Source organism: Gracilinanus agilis, chromosome 4 (genome assembly GCF_016433145.1).
Source record: "Gracilinanus agilis isolate LMUSP501 chromosome 4, AgileGrace, whole genome shotgun sequence".
Taxonomy (NCBI): Eukaryota; Metazoa; Chordata; class Mammalia; order Didelphimorphia; family Didelphidae; genus Gracilinanus; species Gracilinanus agilis.
Genome location: NC_058133.1, coordinates 256,629,011 through 256,653,684, shown reverse-complemented (window position 1 = coordinate 256,653,684; position 24,674 = coordinate 256,629,011). Strand labels below are relative to the sequence as shown.

At 42.8% G+C, this 24,674-nt stretch overlaps 2 protein-coding genes across 5 annotated transcripts; both read left to right on the top strand.

The window, feature by feature from the left end:
* The first annotated feature begins 4,607 nt into the window (after positions 1-4,607).
* Positions 4,608-11,586, top strand: LOC123244022 (hereditary hemochromatosis protein homolog). Of its 3 annotated transcripts, none has more exons than XM_044672256.1 (7): positions 4,608-5,330; positions 5,871-6,124; positions 8,102-8,393; positions 9,513-9,791; positions 9,892-10,011; positions 10,373-10,405; positions 11,394-11,586. In XM_044672256.1, the coding sequence occupies exons 1-7, from the start codon at positions 5,228-5,230 to the stop codon at positions 11,399-11,401; spliced, it is 1,089 nt and encodes a 362-aa protein (XP_044528191.1). In that variant the 5' UTR covers positions 4,608-5,227; the 3' UTR covers positions 11,402-11,586. The 3 variants fall into 3 exon arrangements, with proteins under 3 accessions (XP_044528191.1, XP_044528193.1, XP_044528192.1); XM_044672258.1 differs by having other exon boundaries at positions 9,892-10,051; XM_044672257.1 differs by lacking the exon at positions 11,394-11,586 and having other exon boundaries at positions 9,892-10,051; positions 10,373-10,627.
* Positions 11,587-15,218: 3,632 nt separating this feature from the next.
* POU5F1 (POU class 5 homeobox 1) lies at positions 15,219-23,842 on the top strand. 2 transcript variants are annotated; one of them, XM_044675872.1, is made up of 5 exons: positions 15,219-15,578; positions 20,933-21,053; positions 21,437-21,567; positions 21,869-22,030; positions 23,582-23,842. In XM_044675872.1, exons 1-5 carry the CDS (start codon positions 15,219-15,221, stop codon positions 23,840-23,842), a joined length of 1,035 nt encoding a protein of 344 aa, XP_044531807.1. The 2 variants fall into 2 exon arrangements, with proteins under 2 accessions (XP_044531807.1, XP_044531808.1); XM_044675873.1 differs by having other exon boundaries at positions 15,219-15,594; positions 20,958-21,053.
* Positions 23,843-24,674: the final 832 nt, after the last annotated feature.

Here is a 24,674-nt window from a genome sequence, read left to right as displayed (position 1 = left end):
GGAGGGATCAGGTGCCCAAGGCCTAAGCCAGCTATAGTTGGTGAAGGAGGAACACCCACTCCTCTCACAATAGCTATTGATTTGATCTATCCCTTTTTTCTCTCTCTTCATGAAAGGCTTGGTTGGTTAAGTCTGTCAGTGGTTTCCTTCTAACAGTTGCCCAGGTTGGGACCTCTTGAGAGGTTAGGTAGATGGTTAACCTCTCTAGGCCCAACCTGAGGTTGGATTAGTTGTTAATAGGCTATTGATTGGCTATTAGAAATGTTGGTATCTGACTGCGTAGTGATTCTCCCTTCTTAAGAGCTGTGATAGAATAACCACTCAGGAAGGTACTTGTTGTTAAGTCACTATATTAACTATTGAGGGGAAAGGATAACAAGGTAATAGGTTTGGGGCTTGGAAACCCTATTGCTATTGTTTGGCTTCTAAGCTAATTGTTGATCATGACTGGAGATTGCTAGGCTGGTAGAGGCTTGAGGTCTTCACCCTCTCACTAACTCTGACCTGAGCTGGCCACAGCCAAGTCAGAGAATAGGGAAGGCTATTGATGTAGATGCTGATTGCTGATCTGTATATTCTCTCAGCTCTACTACAAATATTATTGATGAATCACTAGCTCTCTCACAGTCAAGCATAGGTTACAGGTTCAGGTTCAGGCCTACCCTCTTCTTCTTCTTCCACCCTTCACCTCCCTCTCTCCCAGTTCTTGCTTCAAGAGAAGTTTGCCCAAGTCTCAGCTCTGAATTCTGACACCTCAACTGTAGTTCTCAGGGGGTATTTATAGGGTGGGGCCAACCGACTTTTGCCCCTGGCTCAAGGCATCTGGGAACATTCCAAATCTCTCAAATGCCATCCCTGTCAGTCAAGGTGGTATCCATCTTATCCCAAATAATGATTTTAACAAAACATACATATATAACCTATACATATATGTTATACAGTTGTCCCTCACTATATTGTGGTTCACTTATAGCAGCTTTACTGTATCGTGGGTTTAAAACAAAAATCTAATTTTGTATTGCAGAGCTATATTTATCATGGTACACTATTGGTTAATGGAATCAAAAGCGACCAACCATAGCGCTGTGTTCTGTATCCTGGGTGCTGATTGGTTCAGTGACTGTAGGTTAATAAGAGTGTGGAAAAGGTTTTTTAGGAGAATGGGAAGAGTTTATAAAGCCTTAAAATATATATAAATAATAAAATAAATATAACTGTTATTTCGTGGATTTTCACCTATCACAGGGGTCTCTGGAACATTAACTCCCTTGATAGGTGAGGGATCATTGTATATATAGAAAGAGAAAGAGATGCCTACACACATAGGTGTTTTATGTGTAAGTGTAAAGAGTTAAGAGTTAAAGAGAACTAGTTTTAAGCTATTCATTGCAGAAATTATGGCAGATGCTAATGGAGATTAAATGACTTGTCCAGGGTCACCCAGTTAGGAAGTGTTTGAAGCCAGATTTGAATCTAGAATCTCCAGTCTCTAAGACTGGTTCTTAATCCACTGAGCCACCTAGCTGCCCCCAAAATTGACTCTAATGTGAAAGATTTTAAAAAATTGAATCCAATTTTATTTTCAGATTTAAATTCTTTCCCTTTCTTCCCTACCTCCACCTATTGAGAAAGCAAGAAATCTGAAATTATTTCAATATCAAACCAGATTTGGGAGTAGAAAATTACAAATATACAATGTCTATCAGGTAGGAAAGAGAACACTAAAAATGAGGCATGGTGGCAGCTAGATGGCTCAAAGGATTGAGAACCAGGCCCAGAGACAGGAGATCCTGGGTTCAAATATGATGATTCCTATAAGAGAAGGTACAAAAATATAAGATGTGAACTAAATCTCTTTGTGGAGTTTGAATGGAGGTATTGGGATGGGAGCTAAGAGTGACACAGGAGCAGATAAACAATGAGAGTGGATTGGAGATAGCCAGTGGAGGCAGAGGGTAGCGCATTTCAGAAAAAGAAACTAGATCAGATTGGGCCAACTAGATGATAGTTCATGAAAGTAAAAAAACTTCCAATTCAATTTTGCTTCTTCAAAATGCTGTGCTGGGGAAATTTACTCCCAGCTTAAAATCTCTGATAAGAGAAAAATAAAAAATAAATCAGCCTTTGCTACAAAGCTATTGAATCCTTCCATTGAAAACAGTGCTTCATTTAATGCCTATTTGCATTTTTATATGATCTGATTGTTCTAATTAATTACACAACCATTAACAATTAATTATTGAATACAATCATTTAGATAGTCAAGAATCACTTATGAAAAAAATTAGACCCCAGTTAATTATGTCTTTTGAGGGAAGGGCATACATTTCTCTCTCTCTCTCTGAGCTACCCAGCTACCCCTGTAATTTCTGATAATATTCTTTTCCTTTTAGTTCAGTTTTATTTTTTCCCCAATTACACGTAAAAACTATTTTTAACATTTATTTTCTAATATTTTGAGTTCCAAAGTCTCTCCCTCCCTTTCCTACTCTCTCCTTGAAATGGTAAGCAATTTGATATAGATTCTACATGTGAGATCATGTAAACATATGCCCATGTTCATCATGTTGTAGAAGAAAACGTTAAAAAAGGAAAACCTAAGGAAGAAAATAAAGTGGAAAATGGTATGTTTTTATCTTCATCCAGATTCTATCAGTTCTTTCTCTGGAAGTGGATAGAATTTTTCATCATGAGCCCCTTGGAGTTGTCTTGGATTGGATGTATTGCTGAGAATAGTTAAGTCATTCACAGCTTTATCATCATCAGACAATATTATTTTGGGGTACAATATTCTCCTGGTTCCTATCAATTCATTTTGCATTGGTTCATATGTCTTTCCAGGTTTTTCTGAGATAATCCTGCTCATCATTTCCTTATTCCATCACAATAGTATACCACAACTTATTCAGCCCTTCTTCAATTGATGGATATCCCCAGAATTTCCAATTTTTGTTACCACAAAAAGAGCTGTTATAAATAATTTTGTACAAATAGGTTCTTTTCCCTTTTATTATTTTATTTTGGGGGTTACAGACCTAGTAGTGGTATTGTTGATCCAAGGATGCACACTCTGATAATATTCTAATACAAAGATGACAAAAAAGGAAATTGGTAAAATTCTGGAGGAGTAGTGAGAAAATAGGTAACCTAATGCACTGTTGGTGGAGCTCTGAACTAATCTAACCATTCTGGAAAGCAATTTGCTACTCTGCGCAAAAAGCTATAAAACTATACATACACATGACTTAGTAATACTGCTTCTAAATATGTTATTAAAATATTTTATGCTAATAATACAAATACAATATATAATATAATAAGGCATTAAAATATATTATTCAAAATATATTAAAGAAAAAAGCTGTCCTTTTTGTGGTGGCAGAAGTTGGAAACTGGAGATGTTCATCAATTGGGGAACAATTGACTACATAGCACGTGATAGTGTTTTTGTGCTGTAAGGAACAAAAGGGATAGTTTCTGGGAAGCCTGAAAAGGCTTTATGAACTCATACAAAGTGAAATGAACCAACTAGGAGAAAAATTGACACAGGAATAGGAATATTGTAAAAATAATTGTGACCCATCACAATTTCAAAAGATTCATGATGAAAAAACTATTCACCTTCAGAGAGAGAACTGATAACAGTGTAGAATGAAGCATATTTTTTCTCTTCCTTTTTTGAGTGTGTTTAACATGGCTAATGTGGAAATTTGTTTTGCATGATTTCAGAGGGGAAGAGAGAATCTGGAATTGAAAATAAAATTGAATAAAAAAAATTCAAATATATATGGTGGCAGTGTATCATAGTGGACAGAAAACTATCCTGTCTTCCCCAAAGGGGAGAAGAGAGAATATGAAATTGAAAATAAAATAAAATCTCAAATTTAAATCTAGAAGAAATATTATAGGCCATAGAATCATAAGGTTGGAAGACATCAGAGATGATCTGGTGCAATTTAATGATTTTATTTATGAGAAAAAGGTTTAACAGAGCCAGGATTCTAGGTCAAGTGCTTCTGATTTCCTCTTTTTTGCTTTTATTTGTATTCACTAGTGATCAGCAAGTTGGAGGTTAATAAATAGTCATTGACTGACATCTGGTCTCTACCTCTACAGAAAGGTTAAAAAATAATAATATAGTAAGAATAACTTGTTCTATACTCAGATTCAAATTAGTGGAGTTGGGGAACTTTGGCTAGATAGCCTTTAAGGTTCCTCCCTTAGAAACTAGCTGGGTGGGCAGTGGAATCAGAGCCTGGCCTAGAGACAGGACATTTCCTTTAGCTGTGTGACCCCAGTAAGTCACCTGACCTCCTTCTGCCTATCCATTACTAGGGTTTCTGTCTTGGAACCAATATACAGGATTGATTCTAAAATGGAAGGTAAGAGTTTTAACCAAAGGAAGGAAAAAAAAAAGGAAGGCTAACTCAGCAACTCTCAATTAAAATATCACTCACTTAAGCCACCTCCTGGCCAAGCAGGGATAAAAGTTCCTTTTCCTGCCCTTCAGTATGTATACTGAAGGTACAACTCCAGAGCAATCACGTAATCTCTTAATCATTAAATAATAGCTAATTTTTATTCAATATCAATGTTTATACGGACTAATTACTAATATATAAATGGCTAGTTTATTAATTAAAGATAAATTAAGCAATTCAGGAAACCGGCCCAGTAAGTCGCTAAATAGGGACTAAAGTCAATCTCCTCCACTGATAAAGTGTCCTCGCTGGGAAGCTTCCTACACCAAAGAAATTACACATCTGGAGCAAATCTCAAACCCAGTTTTGGGCTGCAGGAAGCATTAGCTAGGTAATGGCCGCGTCTTTAGTGGTGGGTGTTACGCATCCAGCAACTGTGTTCCCGTAAAGCCACCCAGACTCCACAATACAGTTTTAAAAATAGTCTGGGCGCAGCTTTTTCTAGAGGAAGTTTAAATCCCCGGGTCCGTCAGTGGACTGCACACTACACTTCGGTTCTCTCGAGCGTGGGTGGAGGGCGAGCCCCCTCCCCCGAAGTAGCCTAGAACCCCAGAGGAGAGAGTGGAGGACTACAGAAGGTTGGGATGGGATGCCGCTCCGGGGCTGGGTAGCTGAAGCCCAATGAGAAGTTCCAGAAGGCGGGATCAGAGCCGGGGGGAAGAGGGAGGAAGAGGGAATCTCGAAGCCTTTCCTTGTCCGTCGATCTCCTGACCCCAGGGCGCTGACCTTTGCGTGGCCCCGCAAAGATGGGAGTGCTCGGGCTCCCTTGGCCTTCAGCCGCTGCCCAGCCGGGCTTGTTGTTACTGTTGCAGCTGCTGCAGCCGGTGCAGCTCGTGACCGCAGGGACTTGTGAGTGCTGGCGCGCTGGGGATGTGGCCACCAGGGCCTCCAGAGCGGGGTGGGGGTGTTCTCAGCCCGAGGAGCTGGAGGGAACCGGGTCAGACCGGACTGCACCGCCCCATCCCCCAATTCCGTTGGGATTCTCTGGCTCCACCCTTAGCAAGCCTGAGGCCCTTCTCCCGGGCTCCTTAACACCTCTTCCTCACCCTACCCCAAGCCTCCTTCCCTTAGTTGTCTGGCCCCGCCCTTGGGGCCTCGATTGAGTCCGAAGAACCGGAAGAGCTCTAGGTTTCCCGTAGTAACATTCCTACGTATTCTGCGGGCAGATCTGGCCCTCTACGGAATAGAACAAACAAGTTTAAGGCCAAGATTTTATCCCACGTTTTCAACGTTAGCCTCACACACATACACATACCCGCTGTGGATGTTTTGAAGAGGAACTCTGAGCCCAGATTTCCCTTCCAGATACTCCGTTCCCCGGTCCTGGGCCCCGGGGCACGAATCCCCTTTAGACTAAGGCCACATCTGACCCGAGTGTTTCTCTCTCAGCATCCCACCATCTGCGATATGACTTCACTATTGTATCTCAGCCCAGCCAGGGCCAAAACTCTTACACGGTCCTGGGCTACTTTGATGGCCAGCCTTTTGTGTGGTGTTGCCGGCAGGGCCAAAGAGCAGAACCCCGAGCCCCCTGGTCTCAGGTGCAAGGGCCTCGGTCTTGGGAGAGACTGATTAGAAGCTTGAAGACCATGGCCCAGCGCCTCCTTATCAACCTGAAAAGCATTATGGAAACTAAAGAGACGGTGAGCTGTGGAGGGGTGGTAGGTAGAGGTTTTCTCAAAAATTAAAAGGGTTCCACATCCAGAGAGAGAACTGTGGAACCAGAAATGTATTAGAAAAATATGTGATCTATCACGTAGTATATAATAGGGATGTGATTAGGGTTTTGACGTTAAAGGATCACTCTACTGCAAATGTGAATACCATAGAAATATGTTTTGAACAATAATAAATGTACAACCCAGAGGAACTGCTTGTCGGCTTTGGGAGGGAGAAGGAAAAGGGGGAACCGATGATGAATCATGTAACCATGGAAAAATAATATAAATTAAAAAAAATTAATTTGCAGATAAAAAAAAAGGGTGTGGGGGGGGCAATGCCTGGGTTCCTTCCAGCATTTCCCCTTTTGATCACTTCTACCTCGTTGGCATTGAAGAGAGTAGAAAAGAAGCAGAGAGCTAAATTCAAATTCCTACTCTGCCCTCAAGTGTCACTTCAGATTTTTCTGTGCCCAGATTTCCTCATCTGTAAAATCAGGGGCTGGACTAGATGATCTCTGGCACATAGAATATTGATCTAGGACTAAATGGCACCTGAAGTCCCTTCTGGCATTAAAAATCTAATATCTTAAAAGCTCCCTTTCTGTCTCTAAATAAACTTATAGACTCTGAACCCCTTTAATATATGATATAGAAAGTCTATCCCCAAAGGGGGCTTAATGTCATCACCCCCCATATATACACATATAAAACACCCACACACATGCCCTTTAGGCTTCTTCTGATAAGATAGATCCAGAATCTCACAATTGAACTTCATAATTCATAAGAAAAATAATCCCTTCTATTTTATTTCTGACTAATAGACATGTCGATCTTGAAAGAGGATTTCCAGTTTAAGGAGCTCCATATCTTAGAAGGCAGTTTTTTATGATTATTGAGAAGTTTTCCAAGGGCAGCCAGATAGCACAATGGATAGAATTCCTGGCCTTGAGTAGAAAGGACCTGGGGAAAAATTTGACCTCAGGCACTTCTTAGCTGTGTGACCCTGGGAAAGTCACTTAACCCTGATTACCTAGCCCCACGGGCAATTCTGTTTTAGAATTGCTACTAAGACAAAAATGTCCTCTTTGCAATTTTCATCCATTATTCTGCACCGGAGGGGTATGGGGGGAGTGGGAATGTCGGTTAAGCAATTCCTTCTCATGTCCACGCTTTAAATACCACATTCCTCTCTGCCTTGTCTTCTCTTGGCTAAACATCCACCAGTCTTCTTTCAGCTGACTGTCTTTCAGAATGGATTCTAACATCATCAACACCTTCCACCTATCTCAGGACATTAGGGCTTGTCTAATCCAAATTTTACAGATACAGATAAGGAAATTGAGGCCCAGAGAGGTTAAATCATTTTTGTATCTCTGATTGACCAAAGTGCCTCAGGTCTGAACAGGAAGAGATTATAGCAGAGCTTTCACCTTCACTGGACTGAGCACTGGGAGAGTTCTTAATTTAGCTTGTCCTATTATAATTATTACATTAGCTGCATTGTTGATTTTTTTTATTGAAAGGTTTTTAAAAAAAAAACTTACCTTCCATCTTAGAATTAACATTACATATTGGTTCCAAGGCAGAAAAGTGTTAAGGGGTAGGCAATGGGGGGTTAAATGACTTGCCCAGGGTTACTCTGCTAGGAAGTATCTGAGGTAAAATTTGAACCCAGGACCTCTTGTCTCCAGACCTGGCCCTCAATCTACTGAGCTACCTGGCTGTCCCCATTGAAAGCCCTTTTTTCACAGAAACTCTCATTAATAACAATTCTTTCATTTTTTCTAATCCTGTGAAATATACCAGCATTTAAAAATATATACTTACCTTTACCCCCAACACACAAAATTTCTATCCTGAGGTGTAGCTAAAATAATCCTGGGGAAATGATTGTGGAGTTAGGGGTGGAGTGGGGGGGACTGGTTTATTCCCTAAACTTGTTTTCTGTTTTAACAGGAAAAGGTTTGGAATGGGGAGGCTCCAGGGTCTCACACTTTGCAGGCCATAGCTATGTGTGAGTTCCAAGGAAACCAGAGCAACCCTGGTTTCTGGAGGTATGGCTATGATGGTCAGGAACTTATCTTGGACTTAGAGATGCTCAACCTAACTGAAACTGAGTCAAAGAGACAAGTGGAAGTCAGGAATTACCTGGGAAGAGCAAACCTGGAACAAGACTTCCTGGTGCGGACTTGCCTCCACCCTCTTAGGAAATACCTTGAAGCTGGGGTGTTGACATTACAGAAAACAGGTACTCAGAATTGGGGTCCAGCTGATGAATAAGTAGAGGACGAAAAACCGTTTCAGAATCTATAGCAATTCTTTGCTGTCTACCTTTTTGGAGCTCCCAGTCTCACTAATCATCTCACAAAAACAAAAAACACCCAGCCTGAAGGTCAAAACTCAGCTTGTAAGGAAATTTATACTTTCTGTCACCTTCTTTACCAGACTTCTCAGCTCCATGCTTACATAATTATTTTTTATGGGAAGTTTTGTTCACATTGGTTTTCTTTTCCTCTTATTTTTCTGTATTATCTCCCATTAAAAAAATAAACAAACTCTTAGCTTTCTGTCTTAGAACCAATACTATGTATGTTTTGGTTCTAAGGCTGAAGAGTGTAAGGGCTAGGCAATGGCGGTTAATTGACTTGCCCAGGGTCACAACAGCTAAGAAGTGTCTTGAGATCTGATTTGAACCCAGAATCTCCCATTTCCAGGGCTCTTTATCTACTGAGCCACCTATCTGCCCCCTTACCTACCATTTTTGATAACTCTCCTAAGGGTGAAGACTGTGTTTCTTTCATTAAACTAGGAGTTCTCTCATTTAAGAGAGTAGAAGTTAGGGGGCAGCTGGGTGGCTCAGTGGATTGAGAGTCAGGCCCAGAGATGGGAGGTCCTGGGTTCAAATTTGACCTCAGACACTTCCTAGCTGTGTGACCCTGGGCAAGTCACTTAACCCCCATTGCCTAGCCCTTACCACTCTTCTGCCTTGGAACCAATACCCAGTATTGATTCTAAGATGGAAGGTAAGTGTTTAAAAAAAGAGAGAGAGAGTGTGTGTAGAGGTTATATGTCTCTTTATTCCTCCATCCTAGTTCTTTTGGATTTAGAAGCTTTTGACTCTGGGAGAATTCAGTTCAAGGTGGTAACTGATGGATCCATTACTTCCATAAGAGCTGTATGTTTAGGGATCTAGACCCTACTTTGGTCTTTAGGGTTTAGAAGGTCAGAGGGCAAGGGATTTAGGGGATTGAAAATCTGATGTCTAAGCAAAAATTCCCCTTTTCTAGTATGGTCAATTTATTAAGTACTTGTTGGCAAAGATTCCCCCATACTAGGAGATACAAATTCTGACCTTTTTCCCCCCTAGTTCCTCCATCAGTGTGTGTCACTCACCGTGGGGCTTTCAGTAAGAAGTCAATCCTAAAATGCCAAGCAATCAGTTTCTACCCCGCGGACATCAGTCTGACATGGCTTCGGGATGGAAAACCAATGAGCAAAGGAACCCAGGAATCTCAGTCTATTCGACCACAAGGGGATGGGACCTATCAGAGTTATGTGAATGTTGAGGTACCCTCTGAAGAAGAATCCAGATATGCTTGTCTTGTGGAACACCAGGGACTAAATGGAACTTTTACTAGGATCTGGGGTGAGAAACAGAGATAGGAGGGTAGAAAAAAGGAAAGCCATGGAAGTTTAGCCGTAGTGGGAGAAGAATTAATGCCCATCAAACTCCTTTTCCCTTTCAGAGCCACCTCCACCAAAACTCCTTCCAATATGGATCATTTCGGGATGCCTAGCCTCCGCACTGGTCTTTGTGGGAACTACAAGTGTCTTTATCTGGAGGAGATGGAAAAAGAAGAGAACAGGTTTTAGAACTAAGGAGAATGTTTGAGGAGTGGGTCATGGGTGAGGGACTCTGCTTGCCATTTATCAGTTTTTGACCAGGGTTTCTGCCACCCCTCCTTAGATTTTTTCTCACTAATGATCTGTCTAGACTGCCCGTTTTTCCCCTTCCTCTGCTAAGAAGCAGCAGCTATCTTTGGTCAGGAGGAGGAGTTGTTTAATAACTAATGTCAGAAGTGGTCCTGCCAGGTCCCCAGAGAAGGAGATATCTGGGTTTGGGATTGGGTAACAGAGACTATGGCTCTAAAGCTCTACGTTATTTTATGTTCTTTTTCCCAACTTACTCCTTATCTTTCCTTTTCTTCCTATTGCCTTTCATCAAAGGGGAAGAAGAAGACCAATATCTGTCTATGTCAGGTGAGTGAGAAGTAGGGAAAGAAGGAGAAAATCACTAACAGAAGCAGAACTAGAAGAGAGCTCCAAAGTACAAGAAGAAACCAAAGCCAAGACAGAAAGTGAATTGTTGCTCAAGAATTGGCAGAGTTGGGATAGAATCCCAATCCTGGCCTCCTGTCTCTTCCATTATATTGTCTTTGGTTAAATGAGATAATTTATGTAAAATGCTTTCCAGAGCACAAATACATTTGAGCTGCCTTTTTTTTTTTTTTTTTAAATGGGGAAGCAGAGAGCTCTTTGAGAGGGAAAGGAGGTGGGGGAGAGAGATGATGTTGTATGCATTTCCTTAGCTTCTTTTAGTTTTAGGTTTTTTTTTTTTCATCTAGCAATATCTTATGTTGCTATCATCTCATCTTTTCTCTCTGACCCCTAGACAATAATCAGAGAGCCAATTCTTCCTTTTGAGGTAAAATGATAGGGGGAAGACAACATTTGTGGGTTAAAGGATATATGTTGCTGGGGAGGGAGATTAAGTCCTAGGGGAATAAATCTGATATGGGGAGGTATGGGGAGGTTCTAAGGACTTTTTTTTTTTTTTTAAACCCTTGTACTTCGTTGTATTGTCTCATAGGTGGAAGATTGGTAAGGGTGGACAATGGGGGTCAAGTGACTTGCCCAGGGTCACACAGCTGGGAAGTGTCTGAGGCCAGGTTTGAACCTAGGACCTCCTGTCTCTAGGCCTGACTCTCACTCCACTGAGCTACCCAGCTGCCCCATAAGGACTTCTTTCTAATAGATAGTGGCTGACCTTAGTTTCTTTCTTTCTCTTGCCTTCAGACATACTGATAGAGGTCAGTAGAATCAAGATTTCCCACCCTGGTCTTTGGTCCAGTTGGTCTTGTCCTTCCCATCCTCTTTGGGGAGTTGATGAGATTGGAAGGCAAAGAGTATACCAACCTAGGCATTTTCCCCCAAATTAGTGTGTTTACTCTTTTCCATTCCTTGCCAGACACGTGAATGTGAATCAGATTCTTCTACCAGAAAGATTTACTCCAAAGACTGATGGAGGAGTGTCCTCTCCCAAGAAGCTGCAAGCTGAATCTCTCTGCTGCTCCCTCCCAAGCCTTTACTTTGTTGACTTTTTTCATCATTTGTGCTGAGATGTTCTGACTTTGCACTTTAATAGAATCTGGCATTAGGGATTTCTGAGGTTGTTTGACTTGCCTTTTCAACTTCCTTTGGAACAGAGGAACAAGAGACCAAGGATTCTGGCTGTAGTGGACTGAAATCTTCCCATGTCCCAACACCTCCCAAAAGATCCAGAACTCCCACCAAGGAGAATCCCCCAGAACTAGGGGTAAGGGGTTACCTTTCCACCCCAGGTTAACTATATGTGGAGAAGGAACTTCTGAGACTACAGATTACTTTAGCAAGTGTTTCTTGAGAGTACTATATTCTCTTCATACTCCTCCAACAGATCAGGGACTTGGATGACTCCTCCTTTTCTCTCATTATGAGGACTTCAAAAATTTGGATCACAACTCATCCTTTTGGACCAACAAGGACATCCACCCCAACAGGGAGTATGAGGGGTTCACTCAGCTTTTTTTTTGAGAGGGAGTCTTTCCTCTAAAGATTTTGACATGTATAGATTCTAATGGAGCACATAAAATTATCTAGCTCTCCTTCTTTAATATTGGTACCCATATTCCCTTCTCCAAATACAGTATTGTGATTTTTAATCACCATTTTGTAAATTAACCATAACCATAAAAATAACCATTTAGGTAATCATAAATTTTAATTAAGACACAAATTATGATCTGAAAAGGGTTTATGGGGTGAATGGGGAGAGGTGGCTTCTGGGGACATCAGAAAATGGGGGTAGGCTGGATATAGATGAGATAGGCAAATATGTCTATCATGGGCTTATGGCATTTGAGCAGAGAGTGTGGTATCTGGAGTCCTGGCTACCTAGTGGCTTATAAACTGGGTCAGCCAATTAATTTCCCTGTGCCTCAGGTTCCTTGTCTCTATTCTGAGGCTAATACTGCTTGCTCTTTCTACCAAAGAAACTTTGTGAGGCTCAAATGCAGCTATGTGTAAAGTGATTGTAGCATACATAATATTCTTGTGAGTTCAGGTGGTATAGGGCAAAGAACCCAAGCCTGCTAGCCTTGAAGTCCTAGCACACAGATTCCCCCTACTCCCCCCCCAATCTAATTTTTTTATTGGTAAAAAGTGGTTTAGATTAATTCTAAGATTCTGTCCAAGTCCTATCAATTATATAATCAATTATAATTATTGTGAACTTTTGGGGACAGGTAGTTGAATGCTCTTGTTATGAAGGTTTGGGCCTTGATTGAGACCTGATCTCTTCACCCCAGGGGAGTACCCCCCCCTCCCCTTTCCTTCCACTGGAAGACTGATCTGCAGACTGCAGGATTGATGCATGACAAAGGGGTTTAGATGGCTGAGGGGGAAAAGGGGTGAGGATGGCTAGGGAGGGGCCCCAGCTCCTTCCCCTGCCAGAATTCTTCCAGTAGCCCCTTTCTGCTGAATTTAGGAGAGGGAAAATCGAGGTGGATATGGCTCTAATTTCATAATTCCTCCAGTAACCTCCAAAGGCATGTTGCATCCTAAGCCTCATCCAGAGAGTAGGTAAGATTTGGGGATAGAGCCACATAACCAGGTATGGATGAGTGTGATTTCAGAGGAGACAGCCAGGTGTCTATACAAAAACTGGGGAAAAGTGGGGCTGCACAGCCAGGGAAATAAATACTAGAGACTCAGTTGGCTCTGGTCCAGAGATATTCATGATCCTCTGCACTGTGAAAGGAGATATGAGACGTTTGCAAGTACCCAGGAACAACTAGGGAGACACAGATTGAAGACACCGACAGGAGACTGATACCCTCTAGGCAAGAAAAGTTCCCGTAGGCAGACCTGTAACCCCAGACAGACACTGGGGAGACACAAATAAACAAGCAGACTGGAGATTCATGGATTCCCAACACCTAGGGAGAAGCAGATACTAGAGCCAAGATACAGACTCCAGTCTGACAATACAGTGCTTTGGTGGAAAAGAAGCAGGTCCTTCCCCAGGAAAACAATGAATTTATCGTCTGTGACGTATGAGTTTGTTTTTTATTTTATTTCAAGTATTTTACTTGAAAATTTGAAGTTTATTGCCCTTGACTTGACAATTTGTGGTTCCCCCACCCATTTTTCCCCACTTCAGGCCCAGAGCTCATTCACACAAAAGTGTAAATGACCCATAATGGCTTAATAATATTGTGAGCTCTCCTTGGGGAGTTAACCTAGGCTTGTGCCAAAGAAATTACATTTTAAGTGGCATATGTGAAATTTTTGGAGCGGAGGGACTATTTTCCAGTGACCAAAAATCTCAACTTTTCCTTTTGAGCTGACCCTTCAGCAAAGGCTGGTCACCTTCGAAACACATCAGGAACCTTGGATGAAATTTCATGAAAGGGGAAATCTGGTATGCATTGATGAAAGTAGTCAGGAACCCCTAAGGAGAGATGAGGCGTCCTATATCCCTGGTCCTTGAACTTCTTTCCTACCTGACCAGCCCTGACAAGTGAAAAACCCCAAATCAGCTTGTCCCCTAAGTAGAAGAATCTTAAACTGACCTAGCCTACAACTAAGGACGCTCTGTTAGTGGAAAAAGTATACTAAAAACCCGGGGAGAAGGACTCCTGACTGAAATGAATGAGATGGAAAGAAAGGGCAAAAGGAACCATAAAAGGTAGACAATCTGTGTGGGGACAAGGTGTTGAGACAAGGCCTCCGAAGTGAGGGAGAGCTGGACAATTGTGTCAGTATCTTGGAGGGAGATTCTGGGTGTGTGGGGGTAGTGGAAGCTGGGGGGCAGGAAGCTGGCCCCAGGGGAGCCATCAGGGCTCATTGAAGGGCTGAGCACTTGTTTAGGGTTAGAGCTGCCGCCTCAGGGGATCGGGATTGTCCAGCCAAAACCATTGTCCTCCCTTCCCCCCTCCCCCAGCCAGCCCCTTTGAACCTGACTCCGGAGATTCGCCCCCTCCTCCCCCGCAGCCAGAGGCTGGATATTTGGACTGCGAAGGTAAAGAAGGCGGAACTGGGGTGGGGTGTCAGACATTTGGGTCTCTGCGGGGGTAAAGTAGACTGGGGACGGAGCTTTTCCCTGGGTATCAACTGGGGAACTGGGTGAGGTTGTCTGAGCCCCAGAGGCGGCTGATGCCCATCCTCGGTCCCTGAGTAGAGGATATGGGGTGAAAGGAATGGAGGAGTATCTTGAGTACTTGTGGGAAGGTGACATTTGGGGGAGGCAGTCACACGACTGGGGAGTAGGTAGACATTTAATTCATTAAATAACTAGAAGATACCTACTTACCTGCGAGCCTGAGAGGGAGAGAGTAAGGCGGGGGACAGATACTTGGGTCACTGAATGAAGGATGGGGTTACACAAGAAAAGAAGTCTGGGCGTTTGAATACATCTCTTAAAAAGAGAAACAAGTGTGTGAGGCTGGACTAGGAGGGGCGGGGGTGGGGGTGGGAGTAGGATACAATTCAGAGGAAACTGGATCGAGAAGAGAAAAGTGAAGAAAACATTGGGGAGACCCGAAAGAATGATGAATGTGTAGGAATTAATCTGAAGTTCATTTAACTTCAGTCTCCACTCCGGCCTCAGTTTCTCCCCCTCCCCCATTGGGGGCGGGGCAGGGGCGGGGCTAGGGGTCAAGTCCGGGCTGGGTGAGATTGTGGAGGGAGGGGTCGAATTGTCCCCTTTGCTCTCAGTTCTTAAAACCCCAGGTTGGGGGTTATCTACCTCCGCATGGCCGGACACCTGGCTCCTGAATACTTCTCGCCACCCCCGGGCGGTGGCGGGGCTGGGGGGTCTGAACCGACGTGGAATTGGCCCGGCTTTCAAGGCCCACCTGGTGGGGCTGGAACAGGGCCGGGGCCCGACGGGTGGGGGATGGCCCCGTACCACCCCATGTATGATATTTGGGGAGGGGGTGTCTACTGTGAACCTCAGCCCAATGTGGGAGTGATGGCTCAACCTGCTCAAGAGATTGCGGTCCCCGACGGTGATGCAGGACCCGGGGTAGATAGCCCTTCCGAGGGCAGCTCCCCAGAACCCCGAGCCACTCCGCGAGTCACCAAGATTGAACCGGCGGAGAGCGGAGACGAGGTAAGACTGGTAGTAAGTAAAGGTAGGATGCAGAGATCCCTGAAGGGGGACGGAAGGGCTTAGGAGGTTAACCTTTGGGGTGAGGGATGGACAGGAGGAGCGCGGGGACACCTGAGCTCAAAGGGCCAGAAAAGACCCCACCACCTCCTGGGACATGGGAAAAGAGCTCCGGGCATGGACGTAAGGGTCCTGCAAAGTACTACATTGGGAAATGGGTAGACAGAATAGGACTTCACCGTCTTAAGAGTCACTGAGACTAGATTCCTGAAGCTATAGAAGCCGGGAGAAAGGAAGAATGAGTGTCGGATTGTTGGAGGGAGCCTGGATTAGGTAGTTTCTCCCACCTTCCAGGTGCATCCTGATGTTGTGTAACCCCTTTTTAGTTTGTACCCAAAGAATTGTGGGGTGTTCTTACCATCCTATCATAACCCTATCCCCTTCCCCTGTCCCCCTCCAACCCCCTTCCCTCCTGCAGACCGGGAGTCTGGGTTGGGTGGTGGAGTAACCCAGTTTGTGGCCTCAGGGTTAACCATCTTATCTGGTCCGGTAGATAGGGAACCCATTCTCCTGAGGTATTGTTCCCTGGAAATGGTGGGTGGGATTGTGCGGTATCTTATTTTGGGTGGAGAACTCTGATCTCTGCGGATGGTGTGGATACTATCTGTTGGGGGAGAGGGCTTGTCACTGGACATAAAATGTAGTTGAGAGGTTGCAGAGGACTTTTTGTTTCTAGAAGGTAATGATAGATGGAAAACTGGCCTGGGATTTTTGGAGTCCCTGGCTCTACCACCATCACTGTGACTTTGCAAATTGCCTAACTTTGGGGTATCAGTTTCCTTCTCTGCAGAATTGGGACTTTGAAAGAAATAGGTGACTTTCAATTCAGGATTCAATGAAATATACCATCCAAGCATTCATAGCATCACCAACTATGGGTTCCGTTCATCTTGAAGTTGCAAATGTTGAAAAAACATTTATGATGTCCTACTAAGGTAGGCACTAGGAATACAAAGATGAAATAAAGTACAATATTTGCCTTTCAAGGAGCTTACAATCATCTCCATTAGTAGGTGAAGCCAGGATGGATAAGAAATAAAAAATAAATTAAGGGGAAATTCAAAGTACTGCAAAGAATATTTTCCATCTTAGAATCAATACTGCATATTGGTTCCAAGGCAGAAGAGTGCTTTTTACAGGGCCAGACCATAGGGGTTAAGTGACTTTGACCCATGGTCACATAGCTAGGAAGTTTTCTGAGGCCACATTTGAACTCAGGACTTCCCATCTGCCACCTACCTGCCCCTTGTGTGAGGAATTTTTTTTTTTTAAACCCTTACCTTCTGCCTTGGAGTCAATACTGTGTATTGACTACAAGGTAGAAGAGTGGTAAGGGTAGGCAATGGGGGTCAAGTGACTTGCCCAGGGTCACACAGCTGGGAAGTGTCTGAGGCCAGACTTGAACCTAGGACCTCCCATCTCTAGGCTGGCTCTCAATCCACTGAGCTACCCAGCTGCCCCCAGGAATTTTTAAAGGGAATGAGAAGTGCCTAATTGAGGAGGTAGAATTTGTTAGGCCTTGAAAGAAGGGAAGTTTGAAGGCAGAGGAGTTTGGGTAAATTGATTCCAGAGCCTGGGGGATAGTGTGATTAAAGACACGGAGGAAACAACCCAAAGTATTTTCAGTTTGGCTGGAATGTAAAGGGTTGAGGGAGAAATGAGGCTACAGGCCAGAGGTAGGTTGTGTAGGGATCCTTGATTGCCAGGATAAGGAATGGCTGCTGTAATGAATAAACTGTAGGGGAGTCTCTTGAGGATTTTGAGTAACCTAATGAAAGCTGACCATTAAGTGAATTATTTTGACAGGAACTGTGAAGGATGAACTGACTTTCAGAGGAAGAAGCTATATTAGTCTGGGGGAAGAATGGAAGGTGCTCATTTGAGTGGTAGAATCATACTGGAAAGGAGACTGGACAAAATGCATAAGACATGGTCCCTGTTCTCAAGAAACTTGCCATTTAGTTGGAGACCAAGTCTAGTCATTTAAAACAATTGGAGGACAATTATATTAACCTTATTGAGACTGTTTTTGGAGGGAGAAGGAAGTTGTAGAGGATTTTACTGAGTTAGGTTAGAGTTGTTTGCCAAAGTTGGGGAAGGGGAGGGATAGTGGTGGAGAGAGGGAAGTTTTGAGACATCCTTGCTGGAATAGTCTGAGCAGGATGTCAAAGGAAAAGTTAATGGGATGTGTATGAAGAGAGATGGCATACTGGAGTGGTGGGAAATGTTATTAGATACATAGTAGGGTTGTGGGGGATCTTAAATGCTCAGCCAAGATTTGGTATAACATACAGAAAGCAGGCAGCCTATATATATATGTAGAGGAGTAAGGATGAGGATTCTATTTTAGGAAAATTAGTCTGGCCTCAGCATTGCAGGATGGATTGTAATGGGAAGAAGACTTGGAAGAAGTAGGGAAATCGGTAAGAATATTATTGCAACTTGGCTGAAAAGTTTGCGTCTTAGTTCTTTTTTCCCAGGTCAAAATTTGTCATTACTCCGTCTCTCACCTTCCTGTCTTAGAGGACAAGGAAGGGGAGATCCTCTTCCTCTGGACTGATACGGCACACTAAACTTAGTACTTGATCACTATCTCATGCTTTTCCAGGATCATTGCCTCTGGCATTTTCAATCTCTACCTTTCCACTAGTTTTTTCCTTTCTACTACTAAGTTGTCCAGCCTCTTCTGGCTTAAAAATGGCCATTCATTGTCAGATTTCTCAATGGTTACAAAGTAGAGGAAGTAATCTTCATTTATCACATTGTATGCTGGCCCTTCCACCCCAACTCTAGCTTCTGGTCATTCTACTGAATTAAGAATTGCCAAGTTCATCAGTAATTCTTGAATACCAAACAAAATGAACTTTTCTCCTTATTCTTTTTAAAAAACTTTAACCTTTTGTCTTGAAAGGTAGAAGAGGGCATGGGTTAGACTAATGGAGTTTTAAGTGATTTACCCACTTAGGAAGGGCTACATACAAACCCAGAACCTCCTATCTAGTCCTGGCTCTATCCCTTGAGCCCCACCTAGCTGCTGCCCTTTCTCCTCATTCTTCTTAATGAGCGTTTTTTGTTTTTGGATCTCCTGAATAAATATTTGTTGAATTGAACTCACCTGTCAGCTAGGTGGCAGTAGTGGAGTGCCAGGCTTGAAGTCAGGAAGACCAGACATAGGCTGTGTGACTCTGGGCAAATGATTTAATCTCTGTCTGCCTAAGATATTCTTCCCCTTCTCTTCCCCACCTCCCCGCCTCGCCCCCCCCCCCCAAAAAGGAAATTTTATTTTATTTCCTTTTTTTTATTATTCAGAATATTTTTCCATGGTTATTTCCATGATTCATGATCACTTCCCCTTTTTTCTTCCCCCTCCCAAAGCTGACGAGCAATTCCATATTTTGTTATACATGTATCATTGTTTAGAACCCATTTTCTATGTTATTCATATCTGCAGTAGCGCGATCCTTTCATATCCTTATTGCACTAAGTGATCCATCACATATCAGATATTCTTTATATTTCTTTATATTCTGAAATAGAATGGCACCATCTGAAATATAAAGAAATGCTTCTTTATATTCTACTGATCTGCTCCCAGGTTTTCAGCTCTTATTTGGGGACTCAAAAATCTACATCTCCAGCCCTGTCCTCATTTCAACCTTGCTTTCAAGTCTAATTGCCATTTGGGACATTTTTTCTGCCATGGTCCCTATGGCACTTTGAATTGTTGCATGTCAAAACTGAGCCTATCCTTTTCTTTGCTGTTCCTGTTAATGTCTGCTGCTTTGTGTGGCCGCATTTGTGGTTTTCTTGGCAAAGGTATTGGAGTGGTTTGCTATTTCCTTCTCCAGATTGAGGGTTAAGTGACTTTTCCCAGGGTCATACAGATAGTGTCCAAGATGAATCTTTCTGAGTCCAGGCCTGGCATTGTATCCACTGTGCCACCTAGCTGCCCTGCTTTCTTTCTACCTCCAACCTACAGACTTCCCAAGTTGTGTTAATGGTACTACCATTCTCTTTCTTTCAGTTTCTGCTACCAGGGCCCCAAGTATAGGCCTTCCTTAGCCTGTGGTCTGATGATAATAGACTTGCCTAGTCTTCTCCCCTCCAATATCCTTCAAGGAATTTTCCCTGCTCCCCTCCAGTGCAACTGTCTCTAAAGTTGCCTTTCTTGTCTTACCTCACACTTACTCCCTTCTGTCCAAATGGAACTATTTATCATTCTCAAACATTTCCTATACTTCCCCACTTCCATGGTTTGTTTGAACCTTTTTTATTTCTTCTTCCTGGAATTTTCCCCTCCCCATATTTTCATGTTGAATGCAGCCTGGGACAGTAGAGGGATTGGACTAGATCAGGGGTCGGCAACCTTTTTGGCCGTGAGAGCCATAAACGCCACATTTTTTAAAATGTAATTTCGTGAGAGCCATACAGTGCTCACAGTGTGCACTCCTGTAACAGTGCCTGAAAAAAAATTGACTTTATGCCTCCTGCAGAAAGAGCCATACTTTGCCGACCCCTGGACTAGATGATCTCCAAGTTCCCCTCCCAGCTCTAAAGCTAGGATTGGAAAGGGCCATTGATCTGCCTCTGAACCTTTCCCTGATTTTTTTTCCCTACAACCAAGCTGGGGGAAAAAATCTCCATCTTCTGAATTTTCAAGGACTCATTAGTATTTATGGCACTTAAATTCAGCTTTGAATTATAGTTATTTGTATTTGGTAGATAAGCAAGCTATCTTTCTTAGGGACAGAGATTATGTATTAGTGAGCTTTCTGTTCCCAATAATATATAGTATTAATAACTTGTTAATTAATTGTAAAAATATAGAGTATTAATAAATTTAAAATAAAATGTTAAATGAGAATAAACAGGTTTTGGTGACAGATTAGATGCTAGCTGAGGTGCTTTATGATGAGGAATTGAGGCAAACAGGGTTATGAATGACTTTCCCAGGGTCACACAGCTAGTAAGTGTTTGAGTCTTCCTGATTCCAAGCTCTTATGCTCTGCACTCTAGTTGCCCATTTAAAAAAAAAAAAAACCTCTTATTTTAGAATCAATACTAAGCATTAGTTCTGAGGTAGAAGAGTTGTATGGGCTAGGTAAGTGGGGTTAAGCGCCTTGCCTAGGGTTACAGAGCCAAGAAGTTTATGAGGCTAGATTTGAACCCAATATCTTTTTATCCTCAGGCCTGGATCTACTGAGCTACCTAGCTAGGCACCCCACTCTACCCCCCTTTTTGGGGGGAGACAAACAGTGTTTCTGTTCTTCTGAAATCCCCTGTTCAACCTTTCACAGCAGCCACAAGAGAACCCCTCCCCAGAGGAACTGGAGCAATTTGCCAAGGAGCTAAAGCGGAAGAGGATCACTCTGGGTTATACCCAGGCTGATGTGGGCATCACCTTGGGTGCTCTCTTTGGTGGGTCCTTTTTTCTATACATTTCAGCTAGAGGGCTGCTTTCTCCACTGCCTCATTTGTAACCAGGGACAGAATTTGCTGGATCCATCCCTACTCTGGGGGGACTGGGCGGGGGGGGGGGGGATGTCGCTAGATTCTGGGTGGTCCTAAAGAAGGGAGGAGAACAGGGCTGGGGGAAGTTGTAGGATTGTAGGCCCTCCTCCCTGAATCTCTGAAAAGAATTAAGAGACTGGACAGACAAATGGGGGGAAATGAGGAGTTGGGGTCTAAAGAAGGGAGTAGAAGTGGGAAAGTTAGATACCAGAGTCTCTAGAGTGGAATATAGGGGACCTAGGATTATAGTGTTTCCCCCAGCACCAATTTATCCCTCCCCCAAACTCCAGGCAAGGTTTTTAGCCAGACCACCATCTGTCGATTTGAGGCACTACAACTTAGCTTCAAGAACATGTGTAAGCTCCGACCTCTACTCCAGAGATGGCTGGAAGCAGCTGATGACAATGACCACCTTCAGGAGGTATGGGACAAAAATGAGGGATGGGGTGGGATGGTGGAGGAGGTGGAATAGACCTGAGAGGAATAGTGGACCATTTCTCTTTTAACACACATATAATACCTTAAGGTTTACAAAACTCTTATGTAAATTGAGAATAATAAAATGCTATTTCAGTGCAAATTGCTGCTACTAATAGTAAATATAAATGATTACTGCTTTTCTTCCATGGTAGGAGTTCTGTTCCTATCAACATTTATCCTTCCACCAGTCCATGTTGTCTTTTTAAAAAAAATTATTGTTTGTCCATTTCTTCTTACCTCAGCTGTGTAAAGCTGAGACAGTCCTTCAACAAGCCAGAAAGAGGAAGCGTACAAGCATTGAGAATGGAGTTCGGGGAAACTTGGAGACCATGTTTCTTCAGTGTCCTAAGCCCACACTGCAGCAGATCAGCAGTATTGCTGAGGAGCTGGGTCTTGAGAAAGATGTGAGTGTTCCTTTCCTCGAGAACCTGGAGATGTTCTACCCCACTTTATTGACCTCTTCTGGACTCTTCTTTCCATTCTTTCTTCAGATTCTCTCTCTTTTTTTAATTTAAGTATTTTTCCATAGTTAAATGATTCATGTTCTTTTTCTCCCATTTCCCCTCCTCTCCCAGAGCCAACAAGCAATTCCACTGGGTTATACATGTATTATCATTCAATACCTATTTCCATATTATTAATTTTTGTAATAATCTTTAAAAAAAAAAACCCACATCCTATACCCATATACATCTTCACTGATTCTTTAACATCTTTTCCCCTCATTTCTAACTTTCTGAACCTTTCCACCCTGGCCTTCCATCATTGCCAGCCACCATTCTTAGTGAATCCACAGATACTCTACAAAGCCTGTCAATCAATATACAGTATTGATTCTAAGACAGAAGGTAAGGGTTTAAAAAAATAAGGAAGGAAGGAAGAATTGTTCAGGACTTTGGGATATAGGAGAAGAAAGAAAGTTATAAGTATAAGATGATAATTGAATTTTAAACTAGCATCATGATAATTCTAGTGACTTGGATAGGGAGGTCAAGAGGATGCAAAGAATGACAACAAATGAGAAGATGACTTCAGATAACATGATGAATTTGAGGCAATAGTAGGGACCTAGAACATCCAAATGGAAAAGGCCTGTAAGGCAATAGTTGAAGACGTGAAGGATAGTTTAAATCAGTGGTTCCCAAACTTTTTTGGCTTACTGCCCCTTTTCCAGAAAAAATATTACTTATCCCCCTGGAAATTAATTTTTTAAAAATTTTAATAGCAATTAATAGGAAAGATAAATGCACCTGTGGCCATCACTGCCCCCCTGGATCGCTGCAGCACCCACCGGGGGTGGTGGCACCCACTTTGGGAAATCACTGGTGTAAATGAATGAGTTCCTTTGAGATAGGGCATATTGAGAACCAAAAAACTTTGGATTAAGATTGGGTGGATCTATACCTCATTCTACAATGTTTACATACCTTCCTTTCTCTTCAACGCTCATTTATTTGTTTGTTTGTTTGTTTGTTATTTGTTTGCCAGATCCTTGCTTTGTGTCTTAATTTCAATTCTAAGACAAAAGAGCAGCAAGACCTGGGCAATTGGAGTTAAGTGAGGGGCCCAGGGTCACATAGTAGCTGGCAAGTGTCTTGAGAGCAAATTTGAAACTGGGTCCTCCAGACTCCAAACCTGGTGTGCTCTATGGTGCTACCTAGCTGCCCCCTCTTGAGCATTTTTTTCTGTCCTAACAAATACCTGTTTCGTCTATAATCACTGACCTAGCTCTGTCTTAAGCCCTATTCATTTTTCAAGATCTTTCTCTTTCACTGAAGGAAGAAGTAAGGAAAAGGTGAAATGGGGTCACCCACAATCCTGACCAATGTCCTCTAGGTATTTAATATCTCCAATTAGCTTCAAACTCATCCTCTTTTACCCCAAGCATCCTGTGCATAAATGGTTCCTATCTCTTCTTTCTCTCCCTTAGACTTATGTCTCCTTTCTGTTACTAGGTTGTCCGGGTTTGGTTCTGTAACCGTCGTCAGAAGGGCAAACGGAGCAATGGCAACTCGCCCCGGGAGGATTTTGAGGCAGCTGGCTCTTTCCCTGGGGGACCTGTGCCTTTTCCCCTAGTGCCAGGTCCTCCCTTCAGTCATCCCAGTTATGGGGGCCCTCATTTCACCACTCTTTATTCCCCGGCTCCCTTCACAGAGGGGGATGCGTTCTCCCCTGTCCCTGTTACCCCTCTGGGCTCCACTATGCATTCAAGCTGAAGGGCTAGCCCATCCTTGGGCAGAGGAGATGAGAGAAATAGAGAGATGAGGAAGGTCTGGGAGTTGGTGGATTGAGCTCTCCCTATATCCTGGAAGCAGTTGGGAACAGGGAAAGTTGGGATCAGTATTTCAGAGATTCATAAACAGATTTTTTTTTTTTTGAGGGGAATGGGTGGGAGGGAAGTTGGGAAGTTTGTTGCTTGTTAGTTCTGCATCTCTTTCATTGTCCAACTCTTTAAATAAAGTAATCTGAAGCAAGTCTAATCTGATGTGAAAGCCCTTCAAATATTTAAAAACCTTTCTTAGGTCTCCCCTGAGTCTTCTCTAAATTTATAGTCCCCAGTTGCTTCACCATATAATAGCGAATAGCATTTGCTGCATAGCACTTTATGGTCTGCAAAAAGCTTTATGATTTGTTTTCTTTTGAGCCTCACAACAGCCACGTAAGGTAATTGCTATAGTTGCTATTATAATTTAAAACCTATACCTTCCATCTTAATATCAGTTTTAAGACAGAAGAGCAGCAAGAGAGAGGCATTTGGGATTAAGTGATTAATTTGCCCAGGGTCATAGAGCTAGGTGGTGTCAGATTTGTACCCAGGTCCTCTCTGCTCCAAGCCTGGCTCTATCCATTGTGCTGGTTGCTATTATTATTCCACATTCCAGTGAAGAAACTGAGGTGCAGAGAAGTTAATTTGATTTGCCCTGGTTTTGAGGTAGAATTCAAACTCCTGACTTGTGAGTCTTAACGTTATATACATGTAAACTGTATATTATTATATTTATTACATTATAATAACATAGCTTGCATGTAATAATATACTATATTATA